Source organism: Mesoplodon mirus (assembly GCF_964341445.2).
Source record: "Mesoplodon mirus genome assembly, chromosome: 11".
Classification (NCBI taxonomy): domain Eukaryota; kingdom Metazoa; phylum Chordata; class Mammalia; order Artiodactyla; family Ziphiidae; genus Mesoplodon; species Mesoplodon mirus.
In genome coordinates, this window is record NC_138987.1 from 38,783,915 (window position 1) to 38,800,894 (window position 16,980).

General features: G+C 52.5%; 1 protein-coding gene across 4 annotated transcripts; it reads left to right on the forward strand.

Moving 5' to 3' along the window:
• Positions 1-51: 51 nt before the first annotated feature.
• On the forward strand, positions 52-16,841 carry CCDC134 (coiled-coil domain containing 134). 4 transcript variants are annotated; one of them, XM_082636598.1, is made up of 8 exons: positions 53-206; positions 602-687; positions 1,856-1,974; positions 2,675-2,796; positions 3,386-3,470; positions 5,289-5,470; positions 5,750-5,821; positions 6,654-10,383. In XM_082636598.1, exons 3-8 carry the CDS (start codon positions 1,872-1,874, stop codon positions 6,843-6,845), a joined length of 756 nt encoding a protein of 251 aa, XP_082492724.1. In that variant the 5' UTR covers positions 53-206; positions 602-687; positions 1,856-1,871; the 3' UTR covers positions 6,846-10,383. The 4 variants fall into 4 exon arrangements, with proteins under 4 accessions (XP_082492725.1, XP_082492724.1, XP_082492727.1 ...); XM_082636600.1 differs by lacking the exon at positions 6,654-10,383 and adding an exon at positions 14,343-16,841 and having other exon boundaries at positions 68-206; XM_082636599.1 differs by lacking the exon at positions 602-687 and having other exon boundaries at positions 52-206; positions 6,654-10,384.
• Positions 16,842-16,980: the final 139 nt, after the last annotated feature.

Consider the following 16,980-nt stretch of genomic DNA (forward strand, 5'->3'; position numbering starts at 1 on the left):
TAGCGCCGGAGCCTACTGGGCGGGGCCGGAAGTTAGGTCAAGGAGCGGCAGTCGCGGCCCGCGATCTTTGGGCAGGGGCGGCGCTCGGCAGTTCCTGCGTGGCTGCTCTGGGACACTGTGAGGTTCTGCGCCTCTGCCGGTCGTCTGCGGACCCTCGAGGCTAGGTGCACGCTGACTCCTGTCCGCCCGCCCTCCCGCCCGGCCTGGTAGGTGGGGGCGGGGGCGCCGGGCGGGCAGGCTCTCGTGGTGGTGGGGGGGCGGGGGAGGGACCGAGGGCCCAGAACTGGCTGCACAGGATGGGGGTTGGGATTCGCGGACCCGGACGCCTCTCCTCATTACAAAGACTCTCTTCCCGGAGCTCTAAAGGCTAGGGGCAGCGACCCTGGTCTCCGAGCCCGGGTTGCCGGCTCAGGATCCACCACCAAGCCACCTCTGCAGAATGGCCTCGGAGTCGCACGCCCAGCCAGGAAGAGCTCTGGGGACTCCTGGGGCAGGGAGCGGGATTGAGAGGCGGATAAGTGGGAATAACAGTAGAGACAGCGGGATCTGCCCCACGCAGTCCGCTTTTTCGGCTTTCTTTTCCCACTTCTTCCTGCTTCAGTCATTACCGGCTGTCTGATTTCCCCTGGCCCCAAGTTCTGCCTTAACCAGTGTGTGGTTCCTTTGAGTCTGGAGTGACGGTGGAAGGTAAGGGTTCTGGGTGAGCTTGAACTATTTCTTCCCATTCACTAGGCTTCAGTTGTCTCATCAGCGTGGGGTGGGGGCGGTCCTCTGGTTGATCTGTGTGGGGTCTCACTGTCAATAACTGAGCATCTCTAGGACACACCTAGGTGTCCTAATAGAACAGTGGCCAGCTCTGAGGTAGCCTGTGCACATTAAGACTCTTGGTTTAGCCTGAGAATCCATGAGTGACTTTGGGCAGTCCCCTCATTTTTCTGTGCTTTGGTCTCCACGTTGGTAAAATTGGGCAGCTATCATCTGAGTAGAGGCTGCCTCTGACTACTGTATTTAATACGGCACTTTGCTGACTCCCTCTCATCTTTCTATGCTTGTTTTACAACTTTATTGGTTGTCTCTTAACCCTACTAGGGATGAAAGTACCAGTGTGCAGGGAATTTTGTTTGTCACTGCCGTATTCCTGGCTCTAGAACAGTGCTTAGAACATGACAGGTACTCAGTAGGTAATTGGGAAATGTTGCCTAGATAGGAACAGGTGTTGCTTGTGGTGCCTATGGTTCCTAAGAGAATAACAGCCGTCTTATCCCAAGACTGTCTTGCCTCCCTTCCCACCCTGCACCCCTTCTTCCTATCTGTTGACAGAAGTCAGGAAAGGTGGGAAACCCCAGAAGTTTCACATCTCTGACTGCCTGGGCCTTCTGAGAGGCCAGGATGGGGAATTGAGAGGCAAGGATATTGACCAGGCCCTCCTTCCTCAGGCACAGTGCCTCACCTAGCCTTCTGTCTCTGCAACAGGGAGATGACTTCCTTATCCGCATTTTGCAATGAGGAAGATGGAGCTCAGAGAGGCTGAGCAATTTGCCCGAGGTCCCGAAGTCAGGCTGAGGCAGAGCCAGAGCTCCAGTGCAGGGTTCCAGGTGTTGATCCCTGTTTTCTAAGCATCCCTGCCTTGCTGACTTTATCTTTCTCCCTCCCTCCTATCATCCCATGTCTTTATTTTGTGTCCGTTGGTCACTGGCCCTGGGCTAGGAACTGGGGCTCCAGGGCTTCCCAAAGCTGGGTTTTTGGTATTTGGAGGCTGTGTCATTATCAGGGGAAGTTGCTGTTCAACTCACTTTCTGTTTCCTATAACACCAAGCTCTGGGTCTCACTTTCTTTCTCTGGGTTACTCCCCTAGCTCCAGAGTCTTGGATATGGACCTTCTTCAGTTCCTGGCCTTCCTCTCTGTCCTACTACTGTCTGGGACAGGAGTCACAGACACCCTGAGGACCTCCCTGGACCCAAGCCTGGAGATCTGTATCCTTTGGGGTTGGAGGTGTTTTTGAGGGGCCTATAAATGAGGTTTCTCTATACCCACAACCCCTTGGGAGATTCCAGGGATGGAGCAGACCCCCCTAATAGGAACAGTGGAGAAAAAGTAAGGTGCTCTAACCAGACTTGGTCAAGTCCTGTTCTGAACCTCAGTTTCCCCATATGTTAAATTGAGAAGGCAAGCCATATATCTCAGAGCCATGAGGATTCTTGAGGATTGTACATGTGCCTCTTTCTTTTTGGGTGAGACCCTGGCCGGAGACCAAGCCCTGGCATACTGGGCTGCCTACCCAAGGGCTGGGTCTTGAAAGAATAGAAACTCATAGAGAAGGGTGGGGGGCACCCCAGGCAGAGTGTACAGTGTGAGCAGAGGGGCGGAGGTTCTGGGAGCAGTGAGTGGCTGTGGGAGATTGGGGAAAGGCCACGGGGAGGGGAGGACAGGAGCCAGGTCCTGAGGGCTGTATTCAGGTTGTCGGGTGTGGAATCCTCAGTGACGTGGATGAATGATATGTTTGCAGGATTTATATGTTTCTCAGAGAGTGTATTCATTCCCTGGGGAGTCCCAGGCATGCACATCTACGCCCCTGGCAGAGACTTGCTGGCCAGGGTGGGCCCTCTCGATCGGGACCACTGGATTATCCAGGCAGGAGAACTGGTGCCAGTTCCTTAACTTAATGCTGCTCAGACAAGAAGATGTTTGAGGTGAAGCGGCGGGAGCAGCTGTTGGCGCTGAAAAACCTAGCACAGCTGAATGATGTCCACCAGCAGTACAAGATCCTTGACGTCATGCTCAAGGGGCTCTTTAAGGTGCATGCAGGCAGGGGGCAGCTCATGGCAGGCCTGGTCTTTGATCTGGGCACTGATGGATGCGTAGGAGTTCCCCAAGGGGATGGTGTTCAATGAGGGGGAAGCACATGCACAGAAGATTTTTTTTAATATATATAATTAATTTATTTTTATTATTTATTTATTTATTTTTGGGTATGTTGGGTCTTCGTTGCTATGCGTGGGCTTTCTCTAGTTGCAGCAAGCAGAGGCTGCTCTTCATTGCAGTGCATAGGCTTCTCATTGCGGTGGCTTCTCTTGTTGCGGAGCACGGGCTCTAGAGCACAGGCTTCAGTAGTTGTGGCACGCGGGCTCAGTAGTTGTGGCTCGTGGGCTCTAGAGCACAGGCTTAGTAGTTGTGGCGCACGGGCTTAGTTGCTCCACGGCATGTGGGATCTTCCCGGACCAGGGCTCGAACCCGTGTCCGCTGCATTGGCAGGCAGATTCTTAACCACTGCGCCACCAGGGAAGCCCCTCACAGAAGATTTGAAGTAGGGTTGAAGTAAATGGGGCTGGGGCCGGTCTGGGAAGACCTTTTCAAAGCCACTCAGCCCAGGTGGGGTTCCCTCAGGTGCTGGAGGACTCCCGGACAGTGCTCATTGCTGCAGATGTGCTCCCAGATGGGCCCTTCCCCCAGGACGAGAAACTGAAGGATGGTATGGTCTTCCCAATCTCTCCCTCTCCTCTTCCCCGCTCCATCCTTGATCTTCTCTAGCTGCTCCTTCCCTCTTGTTCTTGTCACTCTTTTTTCTCTCTCTGGAAGTACCCTCTTGTGGCACCTTCCAAGGAGTCTCTTTGGGTAGTTGGGCACTTAGTATATGATTCTCCGAGTGTTTCTCGGCTCGTTTCAGAGCCAGTTTCTGTGTCCCTGACACAGATATATTCTGTCGTGTGGTTTGGTGTTTGAGACGGGGGAACTAGGGAGGAGCCTTTGCCCACTTCCACTCCAGAAATCCTTGCCTTCACTACCCTGACCCTCCTGGTAGAGATGGCAAGGGTTGTTCCCATTTATAGGAGAAAAAACTGAGGCCTGTTGAAGTGACTGGCCCATGGGAGCAGTTACCATCACTCTTTACTACTGTTCTAAAAGCCTCAACTCCCTTAAATCCTTTTTGAGACAAGGTGAGACCAACATAGATAAATAAAAGAATATTTTTAATCCCTTCATCTCCTCTTCCAAGAATTTCTCTTCATTGGTAATTTCTCCCCATTAACTGGTTACGGTTCTAACAGTAGAGTTTGTTAGGTCGCACTGTCTGAGACAAGACCGAAGGAGCTTTTACATACTGAATGTTGGGCATGTTACAAATATCACCTCTAATCTCCACAACAACTGAGGAAGGCACTGTTACCTCCAGTTTCCACATGAAAGAGGACAGGTGGTTTGCCTGGCTCTTACCTGTAAACCAAGCGAACTCCTGAGTTCTTTGCGGTTCAAGATTGTTCTGAAGCCCAGGGGTCCCTGCCCCACTTGTCTCAGACCCAACCTGGCATATCTTTGTAGGAGTCTGCTTATCTCTGTGTGGCCTGGCCAGTGCTGGTGAGCGCTGCCTGGGCCTTATCTATAGGGGTCACTCAAACAGGGACTGCCACCAGGGCTGGGTGTGTAGTTACTATTCTTCATGCTAGCCTGGGTCGGGGGACCTGCCACCATAATGGACACTAAACTCATTCTAAACTGATTTGTTGACTAGAGGAAGGATATTGGTGGGAAAACTGACCAAATTCAAATTAGGTCTGTGGATTGATTAATAGTATCGTATCAATGTTAATTTCCTGGTTTAGATAGTTGTGCAATGGTTATATAAGATGATAACATGAGAGGAAGCCCAGTGAAGGAATTTTGAGGTGTATTATGTAAGTCTAAAATTATTTCAAAATAAGAACATAAGCATTTAAAATAAAATTGGGCATACACTAAAAAGAAAACAAACCCTGATGTGTTCCTTGGCCATCCTAACAGAACTGACCCCTCACAGACACTGTAGTTGTGTTAATACGAGGGCCCAGCTCTGGACATTAGGACACCAAGTTGGGGAGGTTAGGCCCAGTGAAGCCTCATGGGATGCATATGCCTCCATGTGCAAAATGACACCCACCTCTCTGGTCCCCATGGTAAATGAGTCTTCTGGGCTGTGAGATACAGGGGAAAGAGCATGTCCTTTGGAGTCAGACAGCCCTGGGTTTGCAGCCCGGGTTTGCTACTCACGAGCCGTCAGCTTCAGTTTCCTGTGTGAGAAATGGGAATAGCAGACACGTCTCCCTCTAAAGGTGGTTTTGATGATTCAGTGACCTGGTAGACATAAAGCCCTTAGCATGCACTGTACATGTGGTCAGCAGCCTGTGGGCCTCAGGCACCGTTCCCCTTCTCTGATTAGTGGGCTTGCCTCTGTTCTCTGGAGGGTGCGTAGGGCTGGCCAGGAGGGCTGTAGAAGGGCATCTCCCCTGGCCACTCATCAGGGTCCTTTCACCAGCTTTCTCCCAAGTGGTGGAGAACACGGCCTTCTTCGGTGATGTGGTGCTGCGCTTCCCAAGGATCGTGCACCACTGCTTTGACCACAACTCCAACTGGAACCTCCTCATCCGCTGGGGCATCAGCTTCTGCAACCAGTCGGGCGTCTTTGACCAGGGCCCCCACTCGCCCATCCTCAGCCTGGTAAGGACTAGGGTGGAGGAGGTCCGGGAGCCCTCTGTCTGGTGGTACTCTGTGAGCCACGCATCTGCCTTTAGTGAGGCCTGAATGTCAGCCCTTGGTTGCGTTTTCTGTGATAAGCCTTGGGCCACCTTGAGGTGCCCTTTCATGGGGTTCTATGCTGACCTGGGTCCCTAGGGGTCACCACCTGCCCCACATCTGTTCAGGCCTCGGAGGGAGTGGCCCTTGGGTGAGCAGGAGGCAGGAGAAGGCAGAGGATGACTAGCTTTTCCTCATCTGCAGATGGCCCAGGAGCTGGGAATCAGCGAGAAAGACTCTGACTTCCAGAACCCATTTAAAGTAGACCACACAGAGGTGAGCTGCTGGGACCTGTGGCCATGTCTGCTTGGCCTCTGCTGAGCCCTGGGAGGCCAGGGCCTGCAGGGGCTGGGGCACCTAGAATGGAGTGTGAGGGCTTTGGACTTGGAGCCAGAAGTGCCTGGGTCTGGGCCTGAGTATCACTCGCCCACTGGTACCTTCAGGCAAGCTGCTGGCCCTGTCTTAGCCTCAGCTCCCTGTCTGTCCATGCGGTGTGGACCTCAGCTGTGAGGGCCAGTCAGAGGCTATGAACACATCCATCCCAGTGCACGGTAGGCACTGTTCCCATCAGGCGAATGTCAGGGAAGCCATGGGAGGTCAGGCCATGCTTCTCTGCCCTTGAGCCTGTGAGCACCCAGCCAGGCTTCTGTCCCACATTCCTGCACATGTTCTCCTCCTAGGGGCTGAGGTGGGCTCTGAGAGCTGGAGGCTGCAGGGGAAGCACGACAGATACGGACACACAGTAGGGGGGAGGGAGAGATCAGAGGTGGCAGGGCAGGGCCTGAGCGGCAGGGAGGAAGGGCCAGAGCACTGTACTCCTCAAATCATAGGCTCTCCTCAGGTGTAGGGAGGGGCCTCTGAAGGTTTAGAATTTTGCTGCTGTTTCATGGATGCTGACAGGTTAGAGACATCAGAGTTTATTGCAGCAAAAGCAGTTGCTGTTGGCCTGGTCATGTGGGTTTCCTGTACTCCCCAAGTCCCAGGAGGGTGACACAGAGGGGCCCAGGCAAATGCCATGCATGCAGTGGGTTTGCATCAAGTCTAGGAGCACCAAGCTTGGGAAATTCACCACCTTTATAATGAACAGAAGCAAACCAAGTCTTTGCAGGCAGACATCACCTCATCCTTCATGGTTGCTTTCTGCAAACACAGCCTGAGAAATGGCCCAGGTACAGAGTTGTCCGGTGTACCAGCAAGAATGTGCAGGGCGATAGAGATCGCCTCCCCACAGTCCATCCATCAGCCCTACGTGTCTTGGCTTAACTCACATTTCTACGTGAATGTCCTATTCCATGATTAATCTGATCAGTAGAGACTAGGACCACATTTGTTCAGCTGTCAGACTGCTGTCAGTAGGACTCTAAGCAGCAGGATGAGGCCACGCACAGTGTTGATCTCAACCATGTGCTCCAGGGTCCTGGACTTAGCCAGCTCTGATAAGGCCTGGGGGGGCGGGGGCAGTAGGTCTTACATTCGAAAATCAGCATGCGATCGAAGACCAATCTATCATCTGTTACCACCCGTACAAGGGTTTAGACTGAGCTGCCGATCTTTGATGTCATTGCCAGTGATTACAGGGGCCAATAGATAGACCCAAAGCAACGCTCATCCCCAGTGGAGAGGCCTTCTGTGGCCCACTGTCTCCTACATGTTACCACTTGATTTGGGTCACCATTGCATTGTTTGGCTGAGCCCTGGAGGCAGTGTTGCTGCTGAGTTGCAGCCTCAGTTGCCCTACATGGCATAACCAGGGTCGCTCAGGGATCAGGAGAAGCAGATGGATTTGTATGTCAGATTGAAGCAAGGTTGTACTGGTCTGTGTGTCTGCACAGGGTTACTCTGGGAGCTGCCTTTGATGGTATCAGGCACAGCAGAATAGTCCAGGACTGACTGAGTCTATGTGAATTTTCCTGTCACGTGGTTGAGAATGACACACTGGACAGCTAGTCTGACTCTCAACTGCAGCTGCCACTTGGCTTGGGTGGACCCTAGGATTGTTTTGCCAGGCGGCAGTGCTGGATCTAAAGGACAAAGAGGATTAATTGTTCCACACACCTCCTGGGATCCAAGGCACTCCCTCCCCAGATTATTGGTACAAAATCAACATGTCACATCCCAGGACCTATAATTTCACTTTTCTCCAATTATTCCCTACTTTCACCTAGACTTTTTGTTCAGAAGGGTCATATGTGAGTGGGACAAGGGCATTTTTGCAAGATTTCTGCAGACACATATCTCCCATCTTGGCCCACATGGGCCACTACAGGGAGACTTGGCAAGGAGCGTACTCAACCAAGTGGTCATTATTCTTTTTTTTTTTTTTTTTTTGGCCGTGCCACGCAGCATGCAGGATCTTAGTTCCCCGACCAGGGATCGAACCCGTGCCCCCTGCAGTGGAAGCGTGGAGTCTTAACCACTGGACCGCCAGGGAAAGTCCCCCAAGTGGTCATTATTCTAATGATTTTGGGCCGTACTGTTCCAACCAGGGACTCTAGGTAGCTGAACCAGAAATACAGAGTCCTCTACTTTGTGTCAGTCTATGGTGGTGAGTGTATTGCCACATTTAGTACAATGATGCATGTAGGTGGCAGTGCCAGTCAACTGGGCTGTTTAGGCTTGATCAGCCTTTTGATTCTAGTTGGTCTCATCAGAGAATTGGCTATGAGCATCTAAGCGAGTGACCCAGACTGTCCCATGGTCAACCACAGTTTGTTTCCACAGTTCATGGCCCCCAAGAGGGATGGCCATCTTTGATCTACCAGTTTGTAGCCTGCTCATCTGGCAGACCAGATGGCTAGGACACTGACAACAGTCAGTAAGAATACAACATGCCTGGTCACTAGGAATATTGTCTAGGCAAGAGTGACGGCTTTTAATTCAGATTGTTGTCTTATTAGCCTTTATGGCAGTTGGTCTTCCAGTGTCATCCCTGGGGCTAGATGGCTGCTGCTGCCCATGGTCACCTGTGCCGAGGGTTCCCAAAGCCGCCCCAAGGTTGATGATTCGCTAGGAAGACTCACAGGACTCAGTGTGTACTTGTACTCGAGGCTATGATTTATTACAGTGAAAGGATCCACAGTAAAATCAGCAAAGGGAAAATGCTCCTTGGGTGAAGTCTAAGGGAAACCAGACACAAGCTTCCACGAGTCTCGCCCAGTGAAGTGACACAGGACACGATTTATTCCCCCAGCAACAGGTTATAAAAATACATGTGAAAAGTTGTCTATCAGGAGAGCCTGTTGAAGACTCAGTGCCCAGAGTTTTTACTGGGAACTGGTCACGTAGGCACCCTCTGCCTAGCACATACCAAATTCCAGACTCCAGGAGGAAAGTGGGTGTTTAGAATAAACCACATTTTTGTACAGTTTAGGTGCAGTGAGCCACTCTTATCAGTTAGGGTGATGGGAATCCCTCCCAGAAACCAAGCTCCTAGACACCAGCCAAGGACCAGCCTTGGAAACAAACCTTCTAAAAGATAGCAGTGAGGCCAGCTATGTTAACTCTTCTGCACAGCACCATCAGCTCTTAATTTAGGTGAATAATCAGAGGACAGGCCTGAGTATTCAGAGGAACCTCTGACTCGAGGGCCCTGTTGAACTAGTGGCTTTGCTTCAGGTGACAGAGTGGGGGATATGGTTTTCCACACTAGCGTAGCTGCCTCCCCTTCATGTAAAACCAAGATGACACATCCTTCAAGGTTGCTTGCTGCAGTCACAACCCTGATAAATGGCCTGGGTAAGAACAGTCAGGGCTGGGTTCTTGGTATACGTGGAAAAAACATGCAGGGATGCTCAAGGCCATGGCAGATTGCCGTTCCCAATGAGGGGGCTCCCATGGAGATGCTTTTTTTGCTGTGTCACTGGCTCTCCTTGCCCTGCAGATCGTGAATGCCTCTCACACACGAGGAGGGTGAGAGCATGGGGCACTGAGACAATGGGCTCCAGGATAGATGTAATTTAGCTTCATCATAATGTGCTCTGCTTGGGCATACCTCAGAAGCAACATACTTTCCTTACTTCTATTGGCTGGGGACGGTCCCAAGATTTTACTCACTTTTTGTTATCCCGTGTGGACCTGTCCACCAGCAACAGCCCAGGTTTGCTCCGCTCACCTTGGATATTCTCTCCATACCAGTGGGTGTTCTGGGAGTCCCCTCCTACTACATACCCATCACTAGAGCCAACTTGTATCAGGCTTCGTGCTGGCCATGTCCCAGTCCAGAGGGAGCTGGCCCTCTCCCTGCTCTGAAGATGCTCACCGTCTGCTGGGGAAGGTAGCAGAGAAACACAGTCCCAATCTAGCACGATCTCTGTACCAGTGCAAGAGGGAAGGACCCATGCGAGGGAGCCTATGGAAGTAGGGGGTGGAGGCTCTGGGATAAGTAAGGAGTGCGGGGTTGACCAGCTCAGGGAAGACCTTCCCAGGCAGAGGGACCAGCTTGCACAAAGGCTCAGAGGCATAGCACATGCACTTGTTCAACGTTTAGTGAGCATCTACTGAATCCTAGCCAGTAGAGAAGCATTCTAGCTCTGCCCTCCTGGGAATGGCATTCTAGTTGGAGGAGATAGACAGTCAATAAAAAATATATGATAGGTGGTGATAAGGGCTACAGAGAAAAAAAGCAGAGGAACGTGGTTAAGGAATTCCAGGGATAACATGGGAATACAGTTGCTATTTCACATGACTCAGACACAGAAGGTTCTTACTGCAAAGACGTGAAACAGCAAGGGAGCCAGCTCTGTCTCTGGGGGAAGAACATTCCAGGCTGAAGGAGCAGCAAGTGCAAAGGCCCTGAATTGGAAGCATATTTGGAAGGGTGGGGAGTGTGAGAGGGGGTGAGGTCAGAGTTGTAGGTCAGAGCACAGGATCCTTGCATGTCTTCTCAAGGGCTTTGGCTCCAAGACACATAGGAGCAGGGTGAGGGTCTCTGACTTATCCTTTTAAAGGATCAGCCTGGCTGCTGTGTGGAGAATAGTGACGGGGACCAGGGAGGAGATGGATACTGGTAAGGAGGATGCTGTGCTTGTCTATTTGGGAGTTAATGGTGGCTTGAACCAGGGTGACAACAGTGGTGCTGGTGAGGAATGGTGAGATTTTGGTTCTGTTTTGAAGGCAGAGCCAATAAAATTCACTAAGGAAGCAGATCTGGAGTGAAAGAGCTGCATTAAGGATGACTCGACGATTTTTTACCTGAGTGTGTGGAAGAATGGGGCTGCCGTTTCTAAAATGGGCAGACTGGTGGGACAAGGTCGAGGGCTGGATCGGGGATCAAGACCTCGTTTCTGGACCTGATGGGCATGTGAATGAAGATGTCAAGGAGGCAACTGGGTATATGACTGGATTTCAGGGGAGAGCTTAAAGCTAGAGCTGCAAATGTGGGAGTAGCAGAGGGGCAGGGCAGATATAGCAGTGGTCTGAGGCCTGAGGCCTGAGATGTGCCTGCACTTAGAGATGGGAGAATGAGGAGGAGCTAGCAGAGCACCCCAGACGGATCAGTGAGTGCTAGTGTAGCAAACCCAAGAGGGAATAATTTCCAGAGGCCATGTGAGGAAAGTGACAAGGAGGAGGAAGTGATCTTCCTGTAGATGCTGCTGGAGGGTCAAGGAAGATGAAGCTGAGAATCAGCCACTGGATTTAGCAGCATGGAGACATGCCATCAGAGATCTCAGTAAAAGCTGTTTTGGTTGAGTGGTGGGGACAAAAGACTGAGTTTGGAGAAAATGAGAGGAAAGGAAGTGGACGCATCCTGTCAAGTACAGGTGACGCTTTTGAAGAGGTTTTTTTTTTTTTATGTTTCAGGTGTACAGCATAGTGATTCAGTTTTTTTTTTTTAATTTATTTTTATTTTTGGCTGTGTTGGGTCTTTGTTGCTGCACGCGGGCTTTCTCTCGTTGGGGCGAGCAGGGGCTACGCTTGGTTGCACAGGCTTCTCACGGCGGTGGCTTCTCTTGTTGCGGAGCACGGGCTCTAGGCATGCGGGCTTCAGTAGTTGGGGCTCACGGGCTTAGTTGTTCCACGGCATGTGGGATCTTCCCGGACCAGGGCTCGAACCTGCGTCCCCTGCATTGGCAGGTGGATTCTTAACCACTGCGCCACCAGGGAAGCCTGTGATTCAGTATTTTTACAGACTATACTCCATTAAAAGTTATTACAAGATGATAGCTATAATTCCCGATGTTGTACATTATATCCTTGTCGCTTATGATAAAGGTTTTGTTTTCAAGGGGAGCAGATCAACGGGAGACTAGCTGGAGGAGGGTGTGGGTTCCAGGGGAGAGTTTAGTGTGATGGGAGAGACTACAGCATGTTTGCATGTTGATGGGACCCCCCCCCCAACCTATTAGGAAGAACAATGGTGTAGGGGTAGGAGAGTTGCTGGAGCCTCATCCCTGAGGAAGGGAGCGGGGAGAGGAGAGCTGGTGCCTGGGGGGAGGCATGGCCTAGCCTGGAAGAGCAGTGTGGGCACAGCAGCAAGTGGGTTGGTGGGTATGGTGGTGGGAGCTTGTGGAAGTTGTCTTCTGAGTGTTTCCATTCTTTTTGGAACAGGAAGCAAGGTCAGGGGCTGCGAGTGAGGAGGGGAGGAGTGATGGAGGTTCGAGGAGAAGGTGTGTCTAGGAGAGCAGGAGAGTGAGTAGACCAGGGGAACATTCTGGATTGTCAGGCAGCACGAAGGGTCCACTCGAGGTTAGCATCAGAATTTAAAGTAGGCATTAGCCAGACCTAGCGGGGAGGAGATCCAGGAAAGGGATAGGCGTTGTTTCTCTTCCTCTTCTCACGCACCTAGCTGGGGCTGGTGGGGCCAGGATCTCTTGACTTGTCCTTCCCCAAGCCAGAGCCAAGAGTGTGGAGTCCTCTGTGGCTTGAGGGGTCTCCCAGCTCCTCCTTCCTCCCAAGAGGATCAGAATTAACTTGTAGGGATAGGAGGCAGAGTGTGATAGGGAAAGCACTGGTCAGGGAAGTGGGAGGCCTGGGGGCTAGCCCCAGTTGGGACTAGCTGTGTGACCTGAGCAGATCACTTACCCTCTCTGGGCTGCACTTCTCTGACTTCACCCCATCTTCCAGACTTGTGGTTCAGTCTAACATGGTAGGTGGATTACTCCACAAGGTGGAGCCCCTAATTTGTTTTTAATGTCTACCTTGATCACACATTTATCAGATTTATCGTATGAACAAATAAAATGGGTGTATTTCACAACAAAGTTACATGAGTTTTGGGTACTATTGTACCTCATATTCTAACGTGATTCATTCATTCATTTAAAAAATACATGCTAAGTGCCATCTATAAGCCCGGCAGGCCCTGCACTGGGGGCTTGTGGCTCAGTGAGCAGCGTCCGACACGATCTGCCTGTCCTCGTGGAGAGTGTGATCCAGTGGGGGCAACAGGCACGAAACAGGTGGTCACAGAGGCAGGTGATGGCAGGGGAGAAGCACTGAGAAGGAAACAGAGGAGGCAGCCCCAGCTGGGAGCCGGGGCAGGTCCCCAAGGACAGTGACAGCTGAGCTGGAGCTAATGTGGCAGAGGGGGTGGGGGCTGGGAAGAGCCACAGCACATGCAGAGACCTGGAAGTGGGAGCGAAGGAACCCAGGGACCAGAAGTGAGGGAGGAGGAGAGGGGGGCAGGGTGGACCTGCAGATGCAGCTGTGTGGAACCTTGTCCTGAGAGTAATGGCGAGTCGTGGAAGGGTTTAAGCAGGAGTCAGCTAACTGAAAAGTAGCTAACTGCAGTGAGGAGAATGGTTTGAGAGGGGCCAAAGAGGGTGTGGAGAGACCCTGGGAGATGCCCAGATTTATCAGGAGGGCGGTGGGGGAGGTGATGGGGGTACCAGTAGGATAGGCGAGACGGAGAGAAGTAGACGGGTTTGAGACTTAGGGGGTACAATGGGCCAGGCCTTGGCAATGGACTGTGAGGGGTGGGGGTGGGGGTGGGGGGAATGCTTGGTCTCTGCCCTGCTTGCCTCGACTGGGTTGTGGGGCACTGCTGTTCATGAGGACAGAGACTCTGGAAGGGGACTGGGTTTGGGGGAGATGGAGCCGTGCTGGGTTTGGGGCATGTTTGCACATTAGTGGAGGTGTCAGACAGGCATTTAGATAGGGAGATGCACGTTTGAGTGGTAACTGACCATAGGGGTGGAACGGAAGCCCTGGGATCAGATGAGCCAGTCTGGAGAGTGGGGGAAGAAGAGCAGAGGGCCTGGGGATGACCCCAGCTGAAGTCCTCATCCTCCTCCTACCCAGCTCGCCCTGTGTTTCCATCTCCTCACTGGGTACCACCGTGCATCCACTGTGGAAGCCACGAGTCTGGGCACCACTGTTGTCGACTTTCCACCTCTTTCAGGCTCTGACGGTTTAACCTCTGGCCCACCTGCTTCCCGTACACTCCCTTGCCTAGACGTTGCAACTTGTTCGCAAGCGGCAGGACCCCTGTTGTCTTACTCTTGCCGGCTGCCGTCTCCTCCTCAGGGTTCTGGGGGTCTGTGGTGGTCTTCGGCTCTCAGCCCCTTCACCCTGAGTGGAGTCTTTTTGTTGTTTCTTGGATGCGCCATGCAGGTCCGGCACCTGTCCCTCTGCTTGGAATGTCCTCTTCCCTCATCCTGTTTGCTTGGCAGGCTCCTGCTTATCTTCCAAGGCCCGCTCAGCAGTTTCCCCAAAGCCCATGTAGCTATCTCCATGTCTGCGGGCTGCCCGAGGGCAGGGCCTGTGTCTGAGTGACCTTCCTGTCCCCACAGCAGCCTAGCTCAGAGGGAACTCTTTGCTGCCAGCAGACTTAATCAGACCACTCTGCTCTTCCCCTCAGTTCATCACCAGCACTGACCCTTTCCAGAAGGCCCTGAGAGGAGAGGAGAAACGCCGGAAGAAAGAGGAGAAGCGGAAGGAGATCCGAAAAGGCCCTCGGATCTCAAGATCCCAGTCCGAGTTATAGCCCTGGAGCAGCCCAGGGCTCAAGGGGCCAGGAGGAGGCCAGTCGGGAGGAAGAGGAGAACGCAGCGGTATGACTGGTGGTGAGAGCTGGCCCCTGTGAGAGGGGAGGCCGAGTTTGCTCAGCCCCCTGGAGCCGGCTCTGAGCCGCAGCTGAAGGGACTGGGCTGCAGAGGGCTGCATTTCTTCCCAGGGACCTCCCTGGAGGGGTGCCAAGGGAGCCTTCAGAGGGCGCTATGCTGCAAACCTAACCCTGTAGAGACGCTGGGGGGAGCAGGAGGTATCCTGGGCTGGACTCTCCCGCTGGGTTAGGACCGCTGGCCGGCTGGCTGCTGCCCTTCCTGGCGAGGCGGTAGAACTAGGCTCTGAGCCATGTGTGGAGGTGTCATGCCTGGTGCTGGCCCCACAGTGTCACTGAGTTGCCTGGCACAGTTGTCCCCTGCAGAGACAATAAAAGCCAGCAAATGCTCTGGGCTAGCAGGTTGGTTTGGGCCCCAGGGAGCTGTGAGCTGTGAGAGGGGCCTGGGTCGGGGGATAGGGGGCCCTCAGATGTAGAGACCACCTTAGAGGATATTCCTCCTTCTCAGAGGAGCTTCAAGCCGTGACGGGGCAGCAAAGCAGGGGCTTGGCTTTGACCTCCAGCTCCCTTCTCAGCACTGTCATGGACAAGGGATCAGTGTTGAGAAGGGACCAGAAGTATCCTGGGAGGGTGTTTAGCCCCAGACAGCCTTGGAGCAGCATGATCTCTGTCCTCAGCTATCCAGGGAAGTCATTGAGCAGGCTCGGGGAAGAATCAACTTGTCCTCTCTGGCAGCGCAGGGAGACTGTAGCCTGCGGGCGGGGGCTCTTGGGGGACAGGCTGCAGCTCTGCAGGAGGCTGTGCTTTGTAATGGTAGGGCTGCTCCAAGCTGGATTGATCAGACAGCAAGCTCCCTGTGTCAGGAGGTGTGTAAGAAAGGACCGGGGCCATGGAGCAGGGAAGCTGCAGAGGGAGTTAGGCCCTGAGTGGGCAGCCACCCTTGTCATATCCCTTCCAGGCAGAAAAGGGAGGGGCTCTGGGGGGAATTCTAGCTCTGTCTCTTTGACTTTGCCAAGCCAGGGGAGAGACACACAACTATCCCCAACCCTCTACCACTAACAGTGCCCAAGGGAGACCCAGGGTCTTAGCCCGTCAGACTTGCTGAGTGACCCTGGCCCACCCCTTCCCTGTGCTGTGGCTTCATTGGTGTAATGAATTTGATAATGTCTGAACCCTCTGGCCAGCCCTAAACTGCTTCTCTGAGGTTGGGACCTGGCTTCTCAGTGACAAGAGCCCTTCTATGATGGTTCTTCGGTCGTCCCGTAGATTTGCTGAGCACCCACTATATGCACAGCCAAAGAGAGGAGCCCAGTCTTAACTTGTGTTCACCTCTGTCCCATTTAGCATCTTTGTCCTCCTGGGTTCTTCCTTCTACACCTTCACTTCTCACCATCTTGATTGATCCCTTCCTCTCCACCCTCCAGTGGGCCCAAGTTTTCCCATCTGACACCTTCAGAGGTACAAACAGAACCACTCTGCTCTCCTCCCTGGGCAGCTCCAGCTGGGAGCTGTGGGAACAGCTGCAGAGTGGGAGGCACTGTGCCCATTTACCTGACCTCCTGGTACTCAGGTAGCCCTCTGCAGAGGGTTACTGAGGCTCTGGGACGGGAAGGCGTTGGACCAAAGTGAAAGTGAGTCATATGGTATGCCAGCAGACAGTCACCCCCCACTGTGGGGAGCCCTGTGAGAGCCACTGAATGGTGGAGTTGCAGGTGGCACTGTCCAGCTCAGTGCCTGGTCCAGAGCAGGGCAGCAGGGTTTGGTTTTCTGTTTCAGGGTGAGACTAGTATAATCTATACCAACCCTCCTGCATGTAAACAATGAAAAGAACTTGTCTTTCCCCCCCCCAAGTAAGGTACTTTATTTATTATGTTATACATGTTAATTATAAAAAGTAATTTAAGTAATACTGAAATACCAAGAAGAAAGTAAAATTCACCCTAAATCCCACCATTCCCATAACCATCACTGACACTCAGCTCTTGGGTCTTCCATCCTTTTTGTCCTTCATGTGACACACAGATCACGTGTAACTTTTCAGTTACAGTAGCTACCTTGTATGGGCACTGTGTGTCAGGACTTATTCTAAGTGCTGGCTTGCATCAGCTCCTTCTGCCTCGGGGCCTTTGTCCGTGTTTTGTGTTCCCCTAGCTATGCCAGATGCAGTTCTCTCCTCATAATTTTAGGTTTTGTCTTAAATATCAATGCCTGTTTTCTTCACCAGACTGGAAGCTCTCAGAGGGCAGGAACTGTCTCTTTGCCTGCCACAGAAATGTTCAATAAATATTGTCAAATGAGTGTGCAGATGATCTCACTTAATCTTCACCACTACAAGGGTGCACTGTTTCCCCCGTTTTAGAGATGAAAAAACTGAGGAAAAAAAAAAGTTATTTAACCAGCCCAAAGTCACACGGTTTGTAAGTGAATCCACATGGCT